We start from the raw sequence: 19,718 nt of genomic DNA, 5'->3' as shown, positions 1-19,718 counted from the left end.
TGCCAAAAGATGGATACTATTTCTAGTTAATTCAATTAGCATGGGACTTGGACTTCTGCTGAGGATAGATGTAATAGAAAACAATGACAATGCGATCTTTATTATTGTAGTTAAAATAAAAAAACACACCTCTGAAACCTGAACAAATGCAACATCATTATTTGTTCATAAAAGTGCAGTGACTCCCTCCATAAGATGCCTTTTTTTCTAAGAACTAGAAAAAAAAACACATTTGTTATAAGATCCAGTATGCCCCTGATATTATTCCTCCTCAGAATATATATAGAATTTCCATATTGATTATGAAGCCATTTTACTCAGTTTTTTTATGTCAATCAAATAAGTTTAGAGTAGAGCCAATTGGTAACATTTTAAATTCCACTGTTTTTCATTCATCATTTAGAAAAATTCAAGAAGATATTTTCAGATGTAATGTACTCGAAAATGTCGGAAGCTATGTGACGTGTTTTTCCCATAGTGGTAGAGGCACCTGGTTATAAACAATCAGATTTTCAACATAAATACTATTACAATTAAGTTTTATTAATTGTATGTCTTAACAAAGCTTTGGTGCTAGGGATCTAATTTTCTGCTTAGCTACATTAACTTCCAACTTAAGCAGCTTTTATTTTTAGACGAATATGTAAAAATTTCTCAGGGAGCTGGGGAAGGAAGTAAGAAGGAGGAAATTTGGCCATTGCATAACTGTAGGCTGAACTATCTTTCTTATTATGTACAAAGAAAAAAATTAACCAGGTATTTGCCAATATAAGTCGCATTGCCTTGTGGAGACACAACCTTTTAAAGCCAGTGTTACATTCTACCTGTCCTGGTAGCTTTTCTTGTATATGAACAAAGATGTAAGTGTTCCTTCTTCCATTTGTGTTACTCAGTTAAAGCTTCTGATATTTTATCAATACTGGAAAATAACTTTTTAGGGAAAACACAGGTGTGGGGGTAAATGGGTTCTTTGTCTCTCCTAGACTCAGTCTCAGTGACCATGGGCAGCTGATAGGTTTTCTCTGGGCCTCAGTTTTCTCGTGTGAAATATTTTTCAGTTCCAATATTCTATGATTCAGTTATAATCATTGTTTCATGTTGGATATGTGTGCCAAAGATAACAGCATTGCAGTCATTTGTATCCTGGGTTAGAGTGTGGAGACATATAAACTCATTCACATTCCTTTCTGATTAAATGCGTTAGCACTTGAAAGAGTGGGGGTAGTGTGTAAGTTATCTACTGCTGTGTAGCAAGTTACCACCAACCTAGTGGCTTTGAGCCATGAATATTTATTATCTTACAGTTTGAATGGGTCTCACCTGCTTGGAGTCTCCCAAGGCTGCATTGAAAGTGTCTGCAGGGCTGCTTTTCATCCGGAGCTGGAGTTCCTCTTCCAAGCTCAGTCAGGTGGTTGCTGTGATTCAGTACTTTGTCACTGTAGGACTGAGGCCCTCAGCTCAGAGAGGCCTTCCCTTTTCATAGGCAATAAAGACACAGCCAGCAGACTAGTGTCTCCGCTATTGCTTCAAGTCTCTCTCTTCTAGGCCCTCTTTTGAAAAATCTCACCTCTCTTGTGGTTAAACTTAAATCATCTGATTGGACAGTTTAATTCCAGTGGCAACATCCCTTCACATTTGCCCAAAAGGGAAATGTAGTCATGGGAACGTTAGCCCATCACCTCGGACAGTCAGTTGGTTCGATTCTTTACCTAACCATTTTTGGCTTTTCTACTGCGATCCTTTCCCTGTCATTTGCGATGGGAAATATCACAAGCCTAAGAATGTGTCTGGATGCAGTACTCCTTGTTTTCTAAGGGGAGGTCTTGGTTTAATATTTCAGTGGGTTAAGCAGCTGCCCAACGAGGAGGGTGTCCTGGCACCCGCGTCTCTGTTTGACAGGCGAGCACACAACCTCTGAGGCGAGCACAGACCTCTGTGGAAACTTGCTACATAGTACACAGATCCCAAATGGCAGTTCCAAGGGACAAGCTGAGTTTTCTGCCTCCTCGTCCGATGAAATTTGCACTACACTCACCCTAGATTTATTTAACGAAATCCACTAAGGCCACCTTTCTCTTTTCTCTGCTGTGGTTGGTACTGATGGCCTACGTATGCCGTTCCGTCGGTGTTCCTACTCTGAGACTCAGTGCAGATTGTCAGGAAAAGACAGAACTATAGGTGAGGGAACAAAAGAAACAAGAGACCAAGTGAGAGAGAGCACAGGGATTTGTGTATGTGTGTGTGTGTGTGAAAAGTACCCTACCCAGATTTTTCACTCCCTTTGAGCTAAAATAAAGTTATGGGACTAAGAGCTGAGTCTATTTCATTGGCTTCTCTTTAAATTAAAACCCTCCACTTAAGATAGTCAACACTGGGCATTTTAGCAAAGTTTAGCCATCAATAAAATTTATTAATGTCTTCTACTTCTGCTAACTGGAGATTGAACAACCTAATGAACATACCACATGTAGAGGTATAGAAAATCACCCCCCACACCCAGCCATTAATATCTTCCCTGTGAAATGCTTATGACTGTAATTGCTGCTCTGATTATATATTGTGTGAACCTGAAGCATGTTATTATACTGGGTAACTAATGGAATTTAGTAACAGAGCACAGAAATTGGTATTCTGGAAAAGACTTGAGTTTTAAATTGTATTCTTCCCTGAGTTTGCAATGCATTTCATGGCTCATCTACTTCACAGTGTGTCTGTGGCTGATGGATTAAAATCTTTCTGCTGAATAGTAAACATCGCAGACAATTTAGTCGCTCCTTAGCTTGCTTATCTCAGTTCTCTCATCAGTCACTGAAAATATCAAAAATAAACTCTGAATTACTGTTGATGCACCTCTATCAGTACTGACAAAGTGAGAAAGTGAGAGGTCACATCTGTCCACACGTCAGTGGATGTACTGTGGGGGGGGGACCTAGGAGTGTGATCTCCTGAAGGGGCCATTGTGTACCTTGCAAATAAAGGGGGTCTGTTAGTTCATTGTTCTTTTACCTATCCAGGCACCCCACAGGTCTTTGGGGACCCCAGTAACCTTTCCATTGTTGCAAGCGCTTACAGGTGAGAGAGAAGCAAACATTTCCTTCTTTTGCTTTTCTAAGGTGTTGTGAAATAATAGGATATAAAGGTTTTAGAGTATAGCATTTTCAGCAAACATCGATAAAATTATTTCAGTTGTTGCTTAAATTTCTAAATAGACACTTTTACTTGTATAGGGTAAAATTTTATGCTAAACACACTTATCAGGAGCTGATGGCTTTTGGTATTCAATAGTTTTTCTTCAATTAAATCAAATTAAAGATTATTTACCTAATGGCACATTTTTGCCTACTGGCACATTTATTTACCTCATGGCACATTTTTGCATTTAGTAGGCATAATATTTTTATTTGACAGTTCCCTATATAAAGAAATGACAGTTATAGATTCTTCATACAACATACTGTAACGTATGAGTAATGTATAGTTTTATCAATCACGTTCACCTAAAAAGCCTTATTATAATAACCTATGAATGAGTACATATCAGGGCTTGTCAAAGTGTCGCCTGTGGCCCGGCAGCAGCAGTATCACCTGAGAGCTTAGGAGAGGTGCGGATTCCCAGGGCTGTCCCAGTCCCGCTGAACCAGCAACTGTGAGGGATGGTGCCCAGCAACTGTGAGGAATGGGTTTTAATAGGTCTTCAGGTGACTGTAATGCAGGCTCAGGTTGGAGAGTCACTGGTGGGAAAAGCATGATCATGCTCATTTTACAGAGGATGAAACCGAGGCTCAGCGCAGTGTGATGATTGGCTGAACACTTGAGTACTTGATTTGAGGACCCCATTCAGACCCTGGTGTCCCCTGAAAAATCATGCGATTTCTCTACCTTAAAGCTGGAAAACAGTAATTCTTAAATGAATTGAGAAAGAGATTGTTCCACTGCTTTCTAATCATGAGGGTGGTTTGTTAAAACTGTTAGCACAACATAATTAGCCTAGAAAAAGTTTCAGGGATGCGGGTAATGTTTTTGTGGTCCTGTGCACTGGGTGGCTCATTTTCTCTGTAGTGGAGGAGAGACTAGGATGCAGTTAAACTTGAGAGGGCTGGCTGTTGCGTGTTAACAGAAGTTGGAGGCACTATTTTAATCATCGCTTTCTAGCCCATCAAGTCCATGGACAGATTTCCCACCTGGGTCTTTCCCATGCCATATTACCCACGTTGATAGTGCCCTGTGGTGGTTTTTCTGCACACACAGTTTCACACGCTGGCGAATTTCTTAGTCGCTGTGGTACCAAAATGAATCCCTCGGGCAGCTGGCATTAACTACCCTTCTGTGATTTGGGGAATGAACGTTTTCTCTTGAGACGAAAGTAGAAAACAGTGTTCATGATCTGTAATATAAAAGACTATATAATGGTACCTTGCTAAACTCTAGTTCTATGTGAACTTAATTTGGGCTTTGTATGTATAAACAAAGAAGTAAAGTCTATTGTTTGTTCAACTGGGAAGAATTTTCTTGAACAGAAAAATGTTACTATAAAATTAGAAAAATGCATTATGCATATGTGTGATTTTTATTTCGCATACATGTAAAATATCATGCAACATATATGAAAAGTGCATTAAACATAGACATCAGTGTTTTATGAGTTATTGTAAAGAGAACACCCACATAACAACTGCTCAGTCCAGGAGCAGTTTTGCTAACTCTCCGGGCACTTCTGTTGTGTATCCTGAGTTACTTGTAGCTTTCTGCACTCAGTTCCTGCCTCTCTGCATTTGCGCCTGCTGTGTCCTCTCTCTGAACACTCCCCATCCCCAAATATGCAGAATTATAAGGCTACAAAACTTCTTCTAATTTCTATGGATTGGCTGAAAAGATGTCTTTGTTGCTCATGTCTGCAGTGCACTTGAGATGTCTCCTTTAGAATAAAATAATTGGTTTTGGGTATTTGCTCCTCAAAACAGGTATCAGATCTTTCATTTTGGGGGGTGTCTTTTTACTGTCATTTCTTAGTACTTAGCCTGTATGTGACACACTGCAGTATTTAATAATGCTCAAGTGAATTAATGAGTGGCATTTCCACTTGGATAAGCCCCTCAAATCAGCATCTCCATAATGCACTATCATTTTGCCCAAACTCCTGAGTCCAGTGGGGAAGATGGACATCCTGGAGTTGTTTATAACTGTTCTATTTCCTTTTTTTTTACCTCCATATCATCACTCTCATCTTTCTTTCCAATATTCCTGCCTTCACTGGGTTTTCCTTTTCTCAAGTTTCCACTCAGTGAGGTCTTCTAGGTTATGCTTCTTCAAGCTCGATTCCCTCCCTGTTTCTCCTTTTCCAACAAATATTTTGATTGTTGTTGTCATGGAGGTAAAGAACCTGGGCCAGAAGCTCCACCTCCTCATGTCTGAGGACTTCATTATGCCTTTGCTTAAGTGAAGCACTGAGTCCTGTGGTTGATACCATTCTTTTCTAGCCTTCATAAGGTGACCTTCCATATCAGATGGTTCCCTTAGGGCAACGTGGCACCAGTTACTCTGTCCTGAAAATTCCTTGCTGGCTTGCTGCCTGCCACACCCCAGGGTTTGGGGGGGTTTCTGCAGTCACACATAACAGGGAGTGGAGTAAGGGATCTGCTAAGGTGGTCAGGGTGAGTGAAAGAAGAGAAGGCACAGGTTCTTATCCTCCTTTCAGCCCACTGAGAGGTGTGCTGTGGCCGTGACTTCTGTTGGGTTCGAATTTCAGTGGAGGGACATCTCATATTTGACTTTTATTGTACAGCAAGCATGAGGTCAACCTTGGGCACAAGATAATAATCAGAGCATTTTGCACTGAACATTTGGAGTTGGTGGCATTTGTTTGAAGTTTTCTGGGATCCCCAGCTGCCAGTACTCAAGGACATTGGGGTTTCTGGGAAGTTAGAGCCACTCCTGACCAGAGGCTCTGTGAGTGGCTGAATTGCTGCCACACCTCCTGCTGGGAGAAGGGGGCTAGATTCCTTCATCCACTGGCTCATTGTCTAGAAAACAGGTTGGATGACTCTGCTCATTGTGCCACAGCCCCAGCTGGCCAGCGATAGAGCCCACTGTATAACTCGGTGACTTGTGTGTCACACACCTCATGGCTTGGTGCCCTTAGCCAGACTCTCAGAGTTTCCATCCTTTTGACCACGTCCCTTTCTTGTGTCACATCCTACGGCTTTTCTTCATTTGTGCCCTGCAGGGGAGCACTAGGTAGAGCCCACGTGAATCCCCCTTTGTACCGCCCTGGGTATGCTTCTCCTCGTGCTGTTTCTTACTCCGGGATGCCTCTCCATGTTCCTCCTCCTTCCTACCCCTTCCCCGTGCAGTGTTCTCCTTTAAGTCTCTAATGGCCGTGAAAACCTCCAGGTTCCACCCGAATCTCTGTTCCTTTCTTCTGTGGATAATTGCTGATGCTGTGCCCTCCAACTGAGGGTACCACATCAGCCCCCCACGGCCCCACTTCTTTATGCTCAGTGACTCCTCTGAGGACTTTTCTCTGGGTCCCCAGGGGAAAGCTCTCTGCCCTCTGCTGACCTCCATAGCGGGTAACTCTAAACTTGGCATTGACACTTCTTGATCTTACATGTATACATTTCTTCATCTTCTATTCAGTGGCAAGGCCATCCAGAGAAGCAATCATATCTTATGAGTCTAGTACCCTAGAGTGAGTTGAACATTATAAGTGTTCACAAAGTATAATAAATAAATGAGAAGATCAGGGCATAAGGTAAGTATGCAGAAGGCTTGGGTGGGGGTAAGTAGTGGAGGCAGACCCATGCCTTTCACCTTGGCCAGGGGAGCTGGGTTTTCTGTAAGCTGGTGGGAGGAACATCATCTTCTACCCTGTCCCCTAATCCCTCACCCCCCTCACATAGTCGTTCTTACACCCAGAGTGACTCTTAGGATTATTTCTCAACAGGAAAACAGGAAGGCCTGGTTCATCAGGACTGAGCAGTGGTGTGTATGATACACTGAAGACCCAAACCACACACCTTATACTTAAAATGTATTAGACTAAATATTAAACTGAATAGTTAGCAGTTTTCTCTCTTGTTGTTTTCATTCCAATTCATCATTGGTGTAGGAGGAAAAATATCCCAACTGCAAAGAAATCTTCAGGCAGGTCTCAAGATATCACTGTATTTTGCCATGTATAACAGGCACCTTTTTGCCCGAATTTTTAAGGGAAAAATAAGAATGTGCATTATACATGGGCAATACCTGAACTACCTTGTATCTGTTCTCGTGTTTTGTAATTCTCTGTTACATAAAATTTCTTGTGCCATAAGATGTTAGAAAATAAATGCTGAAATTCCTTTAGAATACAAAAAAAAACAAAAACACAAGTATCTCAATATAAATAAATAAATAATTGAATTAAGAAATTACAATGGAAGATTTTTTTTTCGTCAACGTTTGGACCCCAAACATGAGTACGCATTATACATAGGAGCACATTATACATGGCAAAATATGGTCTGTTTTTAAAAGTGACATCAGTGATATGAAACAAAGAAAAGAGACGTATGTGGATGCCTCACAGTTTCACATTCTTGCCTTCCAGGAGACGGAGCTGTTAGATCTCAGCCTTGTCAAGGATGCCAGATGTGGGAAACACGCCAAGGCTCCCAAGGTAGGATGCGGAGCTTCGTGCCTGCACCAGACGCTGCCTTGATGGCTTAGCTGTATCCTGGTATCGACTAATTGCCCCAATTAAAAGTTTCTCTGTTGTAGCTGTTGTAAAACACAATAAAACAGCCAGTCCTTCCAAAAGCCAGGATGCCCTGAACACTTCCACTTTTTAAAAAGATGGAAACAATGAGCACATATACAGGCAGTTTGGTATGAGGGCCTGCTTCATTTTTGTTTGAAAAATAACAATGCTAAAGTTGCTGGGTAATTCTCAATTGTCAAAATGTGTTTGAAATTACTTGAAAACTTTCTGAGCCTCATAAGCATAATTATAGTAACCTTTTACACGTGATACACAGAACCTGATAGCTCAAATGCTTTGCAATTGAAATCATTCTGTCCATGAAGCCAAAAGGATGTAAGAGTTATTTCTGCACATGTTACTAGTCAAGACCAGCGGGCTTTGGGATCAATTGTGTGGAATGTCAGTTTGTTCTGGTTTGGAAAACATACTGATGAAATAGTCACAGCAAGGTTTGTACTTTATTTTTTGAAGATGGTGAAAAAATGCTGAATGAGGAATATATATATATATCTTCCATATATATATCTTCCATATATATATATATACATACTCAGATTATCTGGTAGGGTATAGCAGGATGTGTTGACTCACCATCGAAGTGGGAAATGACTTCATTGTATTTTAATTTTGATGCTACAAACACTTCCTTTCTAGCACAGAGTATTGGCAAATAGGGCAGTACAGGTGCCATTCAGCATGTCTTGCCTCTTTCTGTAATTGGCAGAAAACTAGCAATTAATCTATTTCAGTATCTGCCTGCAATTTTTTGTTTTATTCTTTAAAAGTCAAAGTGGTTCCTTTGACATCAAAAAGTATCTTTGTTTCATCTGTGGAGATGCAAGAAGACAAAAAAGTCACCTGGAATAGTTATCCTTCAGATACGTAACAGTGCAGCCATCACTGGCAGATGGTGCCACAGAGCAAACACGCAAATACCGCTTTTATTGCTGACGGGGTTAAAAATTGTCTGCACGAAAATGTGAGAATGAAAAAGAAAGAAAAATCAAAGTTGTTTTCCAGGTTACTATTGGTAACCTTGATTAGTTACCATGATTTGTTTCATGTGGAAACAGTGTATTATTTACATTCATCTCAGTAATATAATGCAACTTCCATGGGTTGGTTTTTCAATTATGTATCATTAATGATTTGTTGATGATTAAAAATCGTTCACAATTGTCAGTGTAGAAAAGGATACGTTTTTTCTTTTTTTGCCAGCACTATTTCAGTCAAATTTTATGTAAGCTTGTTAGAACTATGTTGATAACACAGTAATAAAGTTCACCTTTTAATTCAGGCTTATTGGCCTAATTGGAAACTTCATTACCACTGTATCAGACCCCCCTTTATCCTTAGGCATTGTGAGCTCAAGTCAGTTCCTCTGGCATGTGGAGAGTTTTTCAGGCTTGAATCTTTTTATTTTAGTCCACAGCCTGCTTACCAGTTGTGCTTTGTGTATGGATGTGGTTTGATAAATGCCTATGAAATGATGACAAATGAACAGAACTGGGGTCTGTATGGTGCTGATAAACCACTGTTAGATCCTAAAGTGTTTCTCTGGAGGACAGACATTCAAAGTGCTCTGGCTTTTACTGTTTTTCTACCAAAGATAGCTTTCTCTATGGATTATCTATGTTTTGGGCTTTCTCCCTGCCCATTCCTTGCTAGTTTTCAAGAACCTCAATCTACTTGAATATTTTCAAAACTGGGTTCTGTTGCGTATTATGTGTGACCTTCCTGAGACTCAGATTTCTTCCTCATTGGTTGACTCTTGTTAGTATTAATAGTAACAGTGATGATGATGGTGATGGTGATGGTGATGGTGATGAACCAGTACTTTACATCAGTTCTGTAAGGATTAATAATTTATTAGCAAACTTTCAGTGGAAGAATTCACAAATTTAACTTCTCCTGGAATAACCTGGAAAGCTTTTAAAAATGCTGATGCTTGCTCTGGTCATCACGGGTTCAGTTCCCAGTTAGGGCACATACCTAGGTTGTGGGTTCCATTCCCAGTCAGGGCGCATACAGGAGGCAACTGATGGATGTCTCTGTCTCACATAGGTTTCTCTCTCTCTCTTCCTCCCTTCCTCTATCTCTAAAATCAATAGACATATCTTCGAGTGAAGATTGAAAAAATGCTGATGCCTGTGCTCTATACCCAGAGATTCTGGGGTCAAAAGGATGTAGTTGACACAAGTGTGGCATCGACATCTGGGTTTTGAAAAGTAAATTTGCAACAAAATTTGAGCACCATTGCCTTAATTTGTCACTACTATATAACAAGTATGCACTAAATATTAGCCACTATTGTTGGTATCATCATCATTTTTTGTATTTAGTTTACTTAAATTTCATGGCAGATTTGCAGGAAGTTGTCTTTTATTTCACTCATTTAATTTGGAAAAGTTTATCATATAAAGAGAAATTAGACAAGGGACTTGGCTGAAAGGGGCTTTGTGGATTGATAGGGAAGAAAGAAGCTAATTATCGTGTCAGTTTAAAAATCTTCAAGTTGTAAAAGAAAACCTCAGTTCAACTGGATAAGTAAAATCAGAATTTATTACAAATGATTGGCATGTATTGGAAATTTCAGCGGAAGTGCTGGGTTCAGCTGAAGTTTCACTGAGCTGCTCAAAAAATGTCATGAAGGTCTGGGAGCTTCTTTATCTCACCAATCTGGCTTCCGAGGTGCTGGCATGGATAAATGCCTTCTATCCTCAGGTCCTTGGGTCCCCTTCTGCACACCACCCCTGGCAGATCCTGGTTTCCCCAGTGGCAGCTCTCTAAGGCAGGGGCCAAAGTATTCTGAAGTACTCCTCTGGAGTATACCAGAGTGACTGCGGTATGACCGCCTCGCGGCAGGAGGCATATGGCTTGGAGGAGGAAAGCTAAGTAAGAAGAGACCATTGAGTTGACTCGAACGAAAGCAGTGGGACTAACAGTGGAAGATTAAAAAGTGTAAAGATATCAGTCTGGAGTGAGAACAGCTCAGAAACCTAGGACAGAAAGGCAATGCAACAGAAGACAGATTGAGTGGAAGACTTTCTGTGGGGCTTTACAGACCATAGAAGAAGAACGTTTGTAGAGCAGATCTTATTTATCAGAATCCCCAGACGTCCTGCAAATATTTATCTATGTATTCAATTGTTTTTGTTTTTCACAGCATCTCATCACATATAAATTCACAATCTAGTTGAAGATGAACTGTTTTCCGTGCCTGCTGTGATTTGAAATAACATTTGTAAGAAATGGGAAACCTTCTGTGTGTTACCCAGTTAATGAATTTTAAATGTCAGCTCCCAACACAATGCATACAATTCCAGATATGATTTTGTGTCTATGGCCTCTGTTCAAGTTACCCATTTTGAAATTTCTCAAATTAAAAAAAAGAGTAAAAAAAAATAATTGGGAGATTTTCATGCAAATGTAAAAGCTAAAAGTTAGAGGCATCTACCTTGTCCTTTGAAATCTCAAATGTGTTTATATTGTCTTTCCTGCTCTCACCCTCCCTCCTTCTCAGGCTTAGGAAGCACATTTAAAGGTCAAGGTGCTATGGTAATACATCTTGTCTATCCTATAAGCCAGTGATTTTCAACCTTTTTTTCATCGTATGCCACACATAAACTAATTACTAAAATTCTGTGGCTCACCAAGAAATATATGTTTTGCCCATCTGACAAAAAATGAGGCATCATTTTGATTCATTCACACTGGAGGGCTATTGTTTTGTTGGCTGTTGTCATTTTTTAAATTTGACAGTCTAACGGAACTGAGGCCAGTGCCCTCTGACTAAATAGCCAGCTGTGGCATGCTTTAAAAATTCTTGCAGCACATCCGTTGAAAATCACAGCTATAAACACGTACTCTCTGGATCTTCATTTCAAAAGGATCTTTGCTTTTGAAAAGTGTTTATCACAGTGGTTTCTGATCTACTAGTGGTTTCTGATCCCACAGATCAATTTGGTGGCCCGTGTGCAGCGTTAATAAAATGGAATAGGTCTGATGAGAATGAAAAATATCCATTGTTTATGCAGAGCAACCTGTTTTTTGAAACTTCTTTCATGTATGTGTGTGTTCTGGGTCACAACATACAGAGTTTTTTTTCTTTGTCCTTTTTTGTTTTCCTTTTGGCTGTGTCAGAAAAATTTCAGAAGTGTTGCTGGAAACAATAGTTTCTTTATCCTCAGGATTCTTAGCAGGTATTTCATCCCTAGGCGTATTGAAAAGTAGAGGGACTGGAAAAGGGGAGATATGGGTTTGCTGTCAGCTCTGCCCTTAAGGAGCCTAAAGGAATCGTTCTTTCATTCTGGGCCTTGACTCCCTCATCTCTGAAATTGGGGGTGGGAAGTGCGTGATAATAGTAGGTGTAAGTTCTGTTAACCCTTGATTCTAATTAAAATGGGAAGTTAATCAAGTTGAGGCATTCCACCTTACAGATTATGAAATTGACGTCCGGCAGGTTTACATGACCTAAATCTACTTACCTTGGTCACAGCAAATCAGGTGAACTGAAAAAGAAAATCAGGTCACCTTCTAAGCAAGGTAAGGAGATATCCAAACAAACACAACACAAAAGGACAAATGACTTCTTGAAAGCCATTCTAGGATTGTCTTGGACTCCAGAGAGAGCGACTCCATGGTGATAGGCTCTCCCAGCTTTAGGACATGAAACTACGTGCCTCTGACGTTCGGCTGTCAGTAATGCATGCCGCAGTGTCACTGCTGTGGTTTTATTTCAAACTGTGTTTCGTGCAAAGAAGACTGCTTCATGTGCTTAGCTGACAATTAACCTTTTTATTTTATTGGCCAAGGACGGTTTATTTCAGATGTGTAATGTTAATTTGAACACACTTCCTTATACATGTCCAGGTCACAGTTAAATTCTAGGTGGTGTGTAGTATCACCAGAATCACATCAAGTAGGTTAGAGTAAAATTAAATCTTAAAAATCGATCAGGTTCTGTTTCCCTACACCGTATATGAAATGATGGCCTTTAAATTCATTCTTCGTGGATGCAACAGATGGTCACTGAGTGCCTGTTTTTGCCAGGCACTGTTCTGGGCACTGGGAAAGCAGCGATGAACAACAAAGGCGAACAACTCTGCTGTCATATAACATTCTCTTCTGGGGTGGGGAACTGGTGCCGCCGCTAAACTGGCTTTCAACAACAATGTCATTAAAAGGAAACCACTTATTTGTTGTGTTTGGTGGGCAGAATATTCTCAACCTGCTAGGATTAACCCACAACCTGACATCACTGAACATGCAGAGTTGGAAAGCAGTGTGTGACACAGCCTTTACCCCTAGGAACAGTCTCTGCACCACTCTCAGGGGGTAAATCAGGTAACAGATAAGACCCACGGAGAAGAATAAAGCAGGACAGACGTCACCAATCATGAGTGGTGCAGAGGCCTGCTGCTTTGTAGAGCCATGATGGAGTAAGTTCTCTTGATGAGGTGAGGTCATATAAGCATATGAATGAAAGGAGGGAGGAGATTTCCAGGCAGAGGGCGCTACAGAAGCAAAGGCACTGAGGTGGGAATGTGCTTGGCATGTTTGAAGAACAGAAAGGAGGCCGTTTCTATTGGTCTTGTATAGTGGAGTGCAAGAAGGAAAGAATGATAAAGCCAGGGGCGTGGCCAGAGGCCACATTATTTTGGGCTTCATAAGCCATGTTAATGATTTGGGCTGTTCCTGTAGGGAAATGAGAAGGGAATGGAAGTTTTTGAGCAGAGGAAAAACAAGATCTGACTTCTTTAGCTTTTAGAAGCATCACCTGTTAGAGCGTTGAGCCAAGTGAGGTCTCCTAAGGAATGTCAGTATAAAACACAGCAGTTTGGTGTCTGAACCCTGGTTGGAACCTCCATTTAGACTTTGAGGAGATGAAGAGGAACCAGTAAAAGAGACTGAGAATCGAATATACCCCAAAAAATTTAAAGTGGAGACCTCAAACGGACATTGTACTTCACCAGTATTCCTAGCAGCATTACTCAGAATGACCAAAAGGTAGAAGCAACCCAAAGGTCCATTAATAGATGCATGGATATACAAAATGCACACACTCCGTATATATATATAGATATATACATATATATAGTGTATATATATATATAGCAACTTATTTTCTGAAACTTCTTTCAGAAGTTTTTATATATATATTGTGTATATCTATATATCGTATAGATATAGATATAGATAGATACACACACACACACACACAATGGAATATTATCCAGCCTTAAAAAGGAGTGAAATTTTGATGCAGGCTACAACATGGACACACCTTAAAGACAGTATGCCAAGTGAAATAAGCTAGACACAAAATGAGAAATATAATAGGATTTCCCTAATATGGAGATGCCTTGAATAGTAAATTCATGGAGCCAGAAGGTAGAATGGCAGATTCCAGGTGGGGAGGGGAGATGGGGAGTTATTGTTTGGTGGGCACAGAATTTCAGTTAGAGAAGACTTAAACGTGCTGGAGATAAAAGGTGGTGATGATTGCACAATATAAAAATGTAAATTTACTTAACGTCACTAAACTGTACACTTGACAGTCATCAAAATGATAAATTTTATAGTGTGAATATTTTGCCACAATTAAAAAGAAGGAAGCAAGGGAGAATGAGAAGCCAGTGAGGTGGGAGAAGAAGCCGGACAGAGCATGCACTGGGCACCTAAAAAAGTGTCTCAAGAAGGAGGGAACAGTCATTTTGGTAGAAAGTGGAATTTCCTTCTAGCTTTTTTTCTTTTTTCACTTTTGCACACTTGTAATATTACTGATGATATCATTTTATATATGCTTTAAAATATCCCCCTATATCACCCGCATTTCCTGCTACTATTCTAAATAAGCTATTTATTTAAGCATTGTCAAGTCCCAAATAGCCCTTCATAGAATCCAGATGCCAATATATAAATCTCATAATGAGCTGTTATTTAGATATTATACAGTGGTGGTTCTAATGAATCACCCATGAGGCCTAGAGTTGAAATGAGTGCTTTATTTATTGTCCCCCTTTCTAATCACAAGCTATTTCCCTGACTTGGTACCGACTTCATCATTTCATGAAGCCACAATCATAAAATTTGATGTAGATATTTGAAATCCAGGGAAGAAGGAAAAAAACCCTTTATACAGCAAAATAAAGGTTTCTGTCTTTTTCTCTCAATTGCTAAGTAGATCTACCTTTGGCCATATTCTTGGTTCCAACTATTTCTTAATTTACCTGACATGGTGCAATAGTTGTCTTTTGGGTCTATTTTTTTTATTTTGTCATTTGGTTTCCATAAATGTGTGTTTCTTTACATCTTTAATAAATGGGGAAACATAGGACTAAAAATTCACAGAACTATGTGTGTGTGTAATGGTTTTGACAGCTAGCTATTCGCATGTATCCACAGATGTAAATTATATGGCATAGTTCCTTTTTTAATGTTCATTAAATTCCATAGATGTCAGTGGTTTCCTTGGAAACAAAAACCCTTATACAACTAGCCAGAGATTTGGTAACAGAAATATCAGGATTCAGAGGGGAATGAGGAACGGTCCCCATGGTAGATATTTGCCTTTTAAACTCTTCTGTCTTATCTACCTGTCCCTAACCCTTTTGGCCAATCCGTAGTGGATAAGCAAAGATTTTTAAAGCTACCATTAAAATATGGACTATCTTCTCTACTGGTTAAAAGCTTTTTACTTTTTAAAAAACAATCAGTTAGGCTAAATCATTTTGGGTATACTGGTATAAATCCCAAAATTTGTTGTCTCTTATCAACCATTAAATTTGAGCATTTGAGCAGTTGCGCAGTATGGGTGTGTGTGCCCATCTGTAAATACAGTGAACTGAACACATTTGTGGCTGAATAAGGATTCTGTGTTTTGTATAATAGCAAGCATCTGTCTTAGTGCCTCACTTGCCAAAGAGTCTAAAAGGCCCCCAAAGGGTTGTGAGCGGGGAAGGAGAGACTACAGTTCTGTCCAGGGGTAGTAGTCCGTGAAAGACCTCGCAGCCAAGAGCATGCTCATCATTGGCCAGAGTGGGCTGCCTGTTGAAGACAGGGTGATTAACGTGAGTTAACTGAACCTCAGGATGAGGCTCATTCTATCAGTGCTTCTCTCTGGTACAGTTTCAATGTAAATCCACTTCTATATGCGGGGTACAGACTTGCATTTTGGAAACATTTCTCAATTAATTCTTTGAAATGCAATACTACGCCATCTTGTGGATATATCTGATATTAACTTCTTAAAGCCATTGTACCTACTGAACTGCTCTCTAAACCAGGATTCTCAATCTTGGGTTCTGTGTAATGTAGACGTATGAGAGGCACTTGGGGAACTTTTAAAATCTCAATGTCTGTCCAGGACACACCTAGATCCACTAACTCAAAATGTCTAGTGTGGGGTTCACACACCAATATTTCCGTTAAAGCTCCCCAGAGATTCCCATGTTCAGCCAAGTTTGAACACCATTATTCTAAGTAAAAAGAGTCCCAGTTAAATGGAGGCTAGAGTTCTGAGATCAGGTTATCAGCAGAGTTTTCATGAGACCTCTGTCCTTCGCTTGTAGATGGCTGTCTTCTCCCTTTGTCTTCACAGGTTCCTCCCTCCATACCTATCGGTGTCCTAATTTCCTCTTCTTACAAGGGCGTTTGTTATGTTGGATTGGAGCCCACCCAAATGACCTCATTTTAAACTAATTACCACTTTTAAGCCCTTATCTGCAATGACAGTCACATTCTAAAGTACTGGGGATTAGGGCTTCAACATATGAATTTAGGGGGGCATGACTGAGCCCATAACACTATTTCCTCATTACATGAAAAAGCAAAGTTTATGGTTTACTTTTTCGAAAGGAATAGTATTGTGGGATAATTTCACAACTGATATAATATAGATAAGTAGTTTTATCTTTATAATCATTGGGATTGTCAAAGTGGATAGAAATGTGTAGTGGGAATCATTTTAGAGGTAAGCATTATTGTTTTTTCAGAATGCCTTTGTTGCAGAATATGTTGTTTTCTTATTATCAGTGCATTCACACTTAGTTTTTTTTTCACAGTCAGAAACTGCATTTATTCACACATTACACAGGAAATATTTATTTGGTACATATTATATGTCAACAATTGCCCTAAATGAAGGGGCTATCATGAATAAGATAAGCAAATTTCTTTTCTTCAAAGAGCTTACATTCTAGTGAGGGGAATAAAAAAAAGATACATGCTGTGACATCGGTTTGTCATCAATGTTCAAAAACACAGTAAAATAAGGGAATAGAGAGTTGGAGAGGTGAGAATATGTTACTCTGAAGACAATGGTCAGGACTGGCTTCTATAACAAGGCAATATTTAAATATCGAATTATTGACTTGAATAAAATTTCTAAGGAAAAGCATGTCAGGCTAAGGAGTAGCACGTACAAAGGTCCTGAGGTAGAAACATGTTAAAGATCAGTGAGTTTTACTCCAGAGCACCCAACATGTGCCTCTATGCATTGCAAGTGCCCAACAAAATAAAGGCATTACGTGTACAAGTTCTTAGGTCAAATGGCGAAGCCTCAAAGCCCTTAACTACCTATTTAACTCAGCAACTTTTTCCACACCTCTGAGACACAGTTGCTGCATCGCATTGTGGAAATAACCTCCATGTTTATTTTATGTGGTTGCTGTAAGGCAAAGGTGGCAAACCCAAGGCCCATGGGCCGGATCTGGCCCTCCACTTTGTTTTATCTGGCCCTGTACCTTTTTTTCCACCCAGCAGCAGTGCTGAGCTCTTACTTAACTATTAAGGAATAGTTACATTTATACAGTCCTAAAATTACATTCAGCCCTTTGAAGGCGAGAGTGAGGCTGATATGGCCCCCAGTGAAAATGAGTTTGACACCCCTGTTATAAGGATTCAATGGTGAATTGCATGTAGCTCTAATACTTAAACCTCCAGATGGCAATCTATTCTGTGTGTATTAACTGTAGAAAAATGAACTTGAAGCATATTTATTTTTGCAGCCAAACACCTGTCCTCAGAGGACCATCATAGCAATCCATTCTGTTAAGACTTAGAGTTCTCATTTGGAAAACTGTCCAGATTTGCAGTTAAGTAGATTGTCCCAATAGCCAAAACAATTTTAGAACAATTTACTTTTAGTTAAGAACAGCTTGACATCTTTTTCTGTACTATGAAGATGTTAAAGCAAAATATGAAGCACTATTTTGAAATGGAAGAACAGGTTTGAGGGGCAAAGAGATACGGGTCAAATCCCAGTGAACAAACTAACTTCGAGATCACAGGAAGGTTCCTTGGTTTCTCTGTGGGGATAGCACCTGCTAGATAGGGTCATCTGCTGAGCCGGATTATGGTTGGTGACAAGACACAAATGATAATGATGGACACATGTTAGGAGCTCACTCACGGCTGCTTAGCCCCATGCCTGTCTTAGGTTCACTTTTTGTTTATTCTTTTTAGCACTCAAGTGAGTCTGGTAACTAAGCACACATATTACTTGAGCTGCCTTCTTGCTGGAGGTGAGATTCTAGAGTAATTGGGCATATAGTTTGTCACATGTTCCTATTGGAGAAAAACTGGACTGTAATTTGACAAATGATTCAAGGGAGTAAAAGTTGCGGACTGAAGGCAATATTTGTGTGTGCCTTGGAGTCATTGTGAGCATAGAGGATGTGCCTACCTGAAATGGGATAGCCATCCACCATGTGGTAATATTAATTTGTAAGGCTGCTGGTACAGTGGAAGGAATTTATGAGTAAGTGCTAGTTTATTCTGAGAAATTTATTTTTGTCATCTTAGGATGGAAAATAGCTAAAGTTTTCTAAGTTCCTTCCACTTACCATGAAGACATGAAATCCTAAATTGTCAACTTTGGATGTGATAACTGACACATAGTAGGTAGGTATTTTTGAGAATGAAAGAATGCTTTCACCATAGTTTTTTCTCCTTCACAGATGTAAGTATTAACATTCTTAGCTACTTAAATGTGAAATCTCAAGTACCCAAAGAAAAATAGCATGATCTTATGTAAAGAGTAGTAATTAAAAGTCAAAATAGTGTAGCAAAATATTCGCTACTTGACAGATCTTTGTTAATGGCAGAAATAAAGTTTACTAAGACTACTGAAATTAATGTCCACAGGGATTTCTAAGATTTTATTTATTTATTTTTAGAGAGAAGAAGGGAGGGAGAAAGAGAGGGAGAGAAACATCAGTGTGTGGTTGCCTTCTGTGCACCCCCCACTGGGGACCTGGCCCACAACTCACACTTGTGCCCTGCCTGGGAATTAAACCTGCGCCCCTTTTGGCTCACAGGCCAGCACTCGATTCACTGAGCCACACCAGCTGGGGCTGGATTTCTAAGTGATGACTAATCACACCAATTAAGCAGAATATTTGTTGGTGCTTAACTATGAAACAGGGTCATTGGCTCTAATAAGCCAGGAAACTCACCTTTCAGCCTCACATTCCAAGACATTTCCTCTGTGCCTCTTGGTCCTTATTATCCGGATGTTTCTTGGCATCTTACTTTGTATCCAAAAATTATTGATGTTAGGTAAGACCAGTGGGTCTGGAAGAATTTACTTATCACTGTTGGCCATAAATGGGTGTACCCCTGTATTGAGTCATGTTATTTTCTCTCAGGGGCAAGGAATATTTTTAAAAAATGGTTACTCCTTGCTCCCAAGTGAGTGCTTTGGAATACTGACAGATGCTATGAAATAAGAAGTGTTGTCTGAGTAAGTTTGGGAGTTACAGCACCTCTGATGTGTTGGACATGGATTGGGGTCAGTTCCCATTGTTTTTTGTTGATGGGCCTTTTTGTCAAGTGCATTTCAAAGGATTGGTGTTGTGCTGAATTCACTTTGGGAAATGTTTCTATAGTTTGTTCTCATGATACTAATATCGGGACCAGAACAACAGTTTAAGGGTGAGGCTTATTCCCACAATAGTGCAGATACCTAATTAAA

The 19,718-nt window shown here is 39.8% G+C and overlaps 1 protein-coding gene across 3 annotated transcripts in view; it reads left to right on the top strand.

The window, feature by feature from the left end:
• PLCB1 (phospholipase C beta 1) overlaps positions 1-19,718 on the top strand; it is a 665,285-nt gene that overhangs the window by 207,838 nt on the left and 437,729 nt on the right. For all 3 annotated transcript variants that reach the window (XM_037051663.1, XM_037051665.1, XM_037051666.1), the window contains exon 3: positions 7,589-7,657. In XM_037051663.1, the coding sequence (XP_036907558.1) occupies positions 7,589-7,657 (69 nt within the window). The remainder of the gene's footprint in view (positions 1-7,588; positions 7,658-19,718) is intronic.

This window comes from Sturnira hondurensis, unplaced genomic scaffold (assembly GCF_014824575.4).
Source record: "Sturnira hondurensis isolate 20B ecotype Veracruz unplaced genomic scaffold, ASM1482457v3 Scaffold0007401, whole genome shotgun sequence".
NCBI lineage: Eukaryota > Metazoa > Chordata > Mammalia > Chiroptera > Phyllostomidae > Sturnira > Sturnira hondurensis.
The sequence above is the reverse complement of the archived record's forward strand: the minus strand, read 5'-3'. Positions and strand labels throughout refer to the sequence as shown.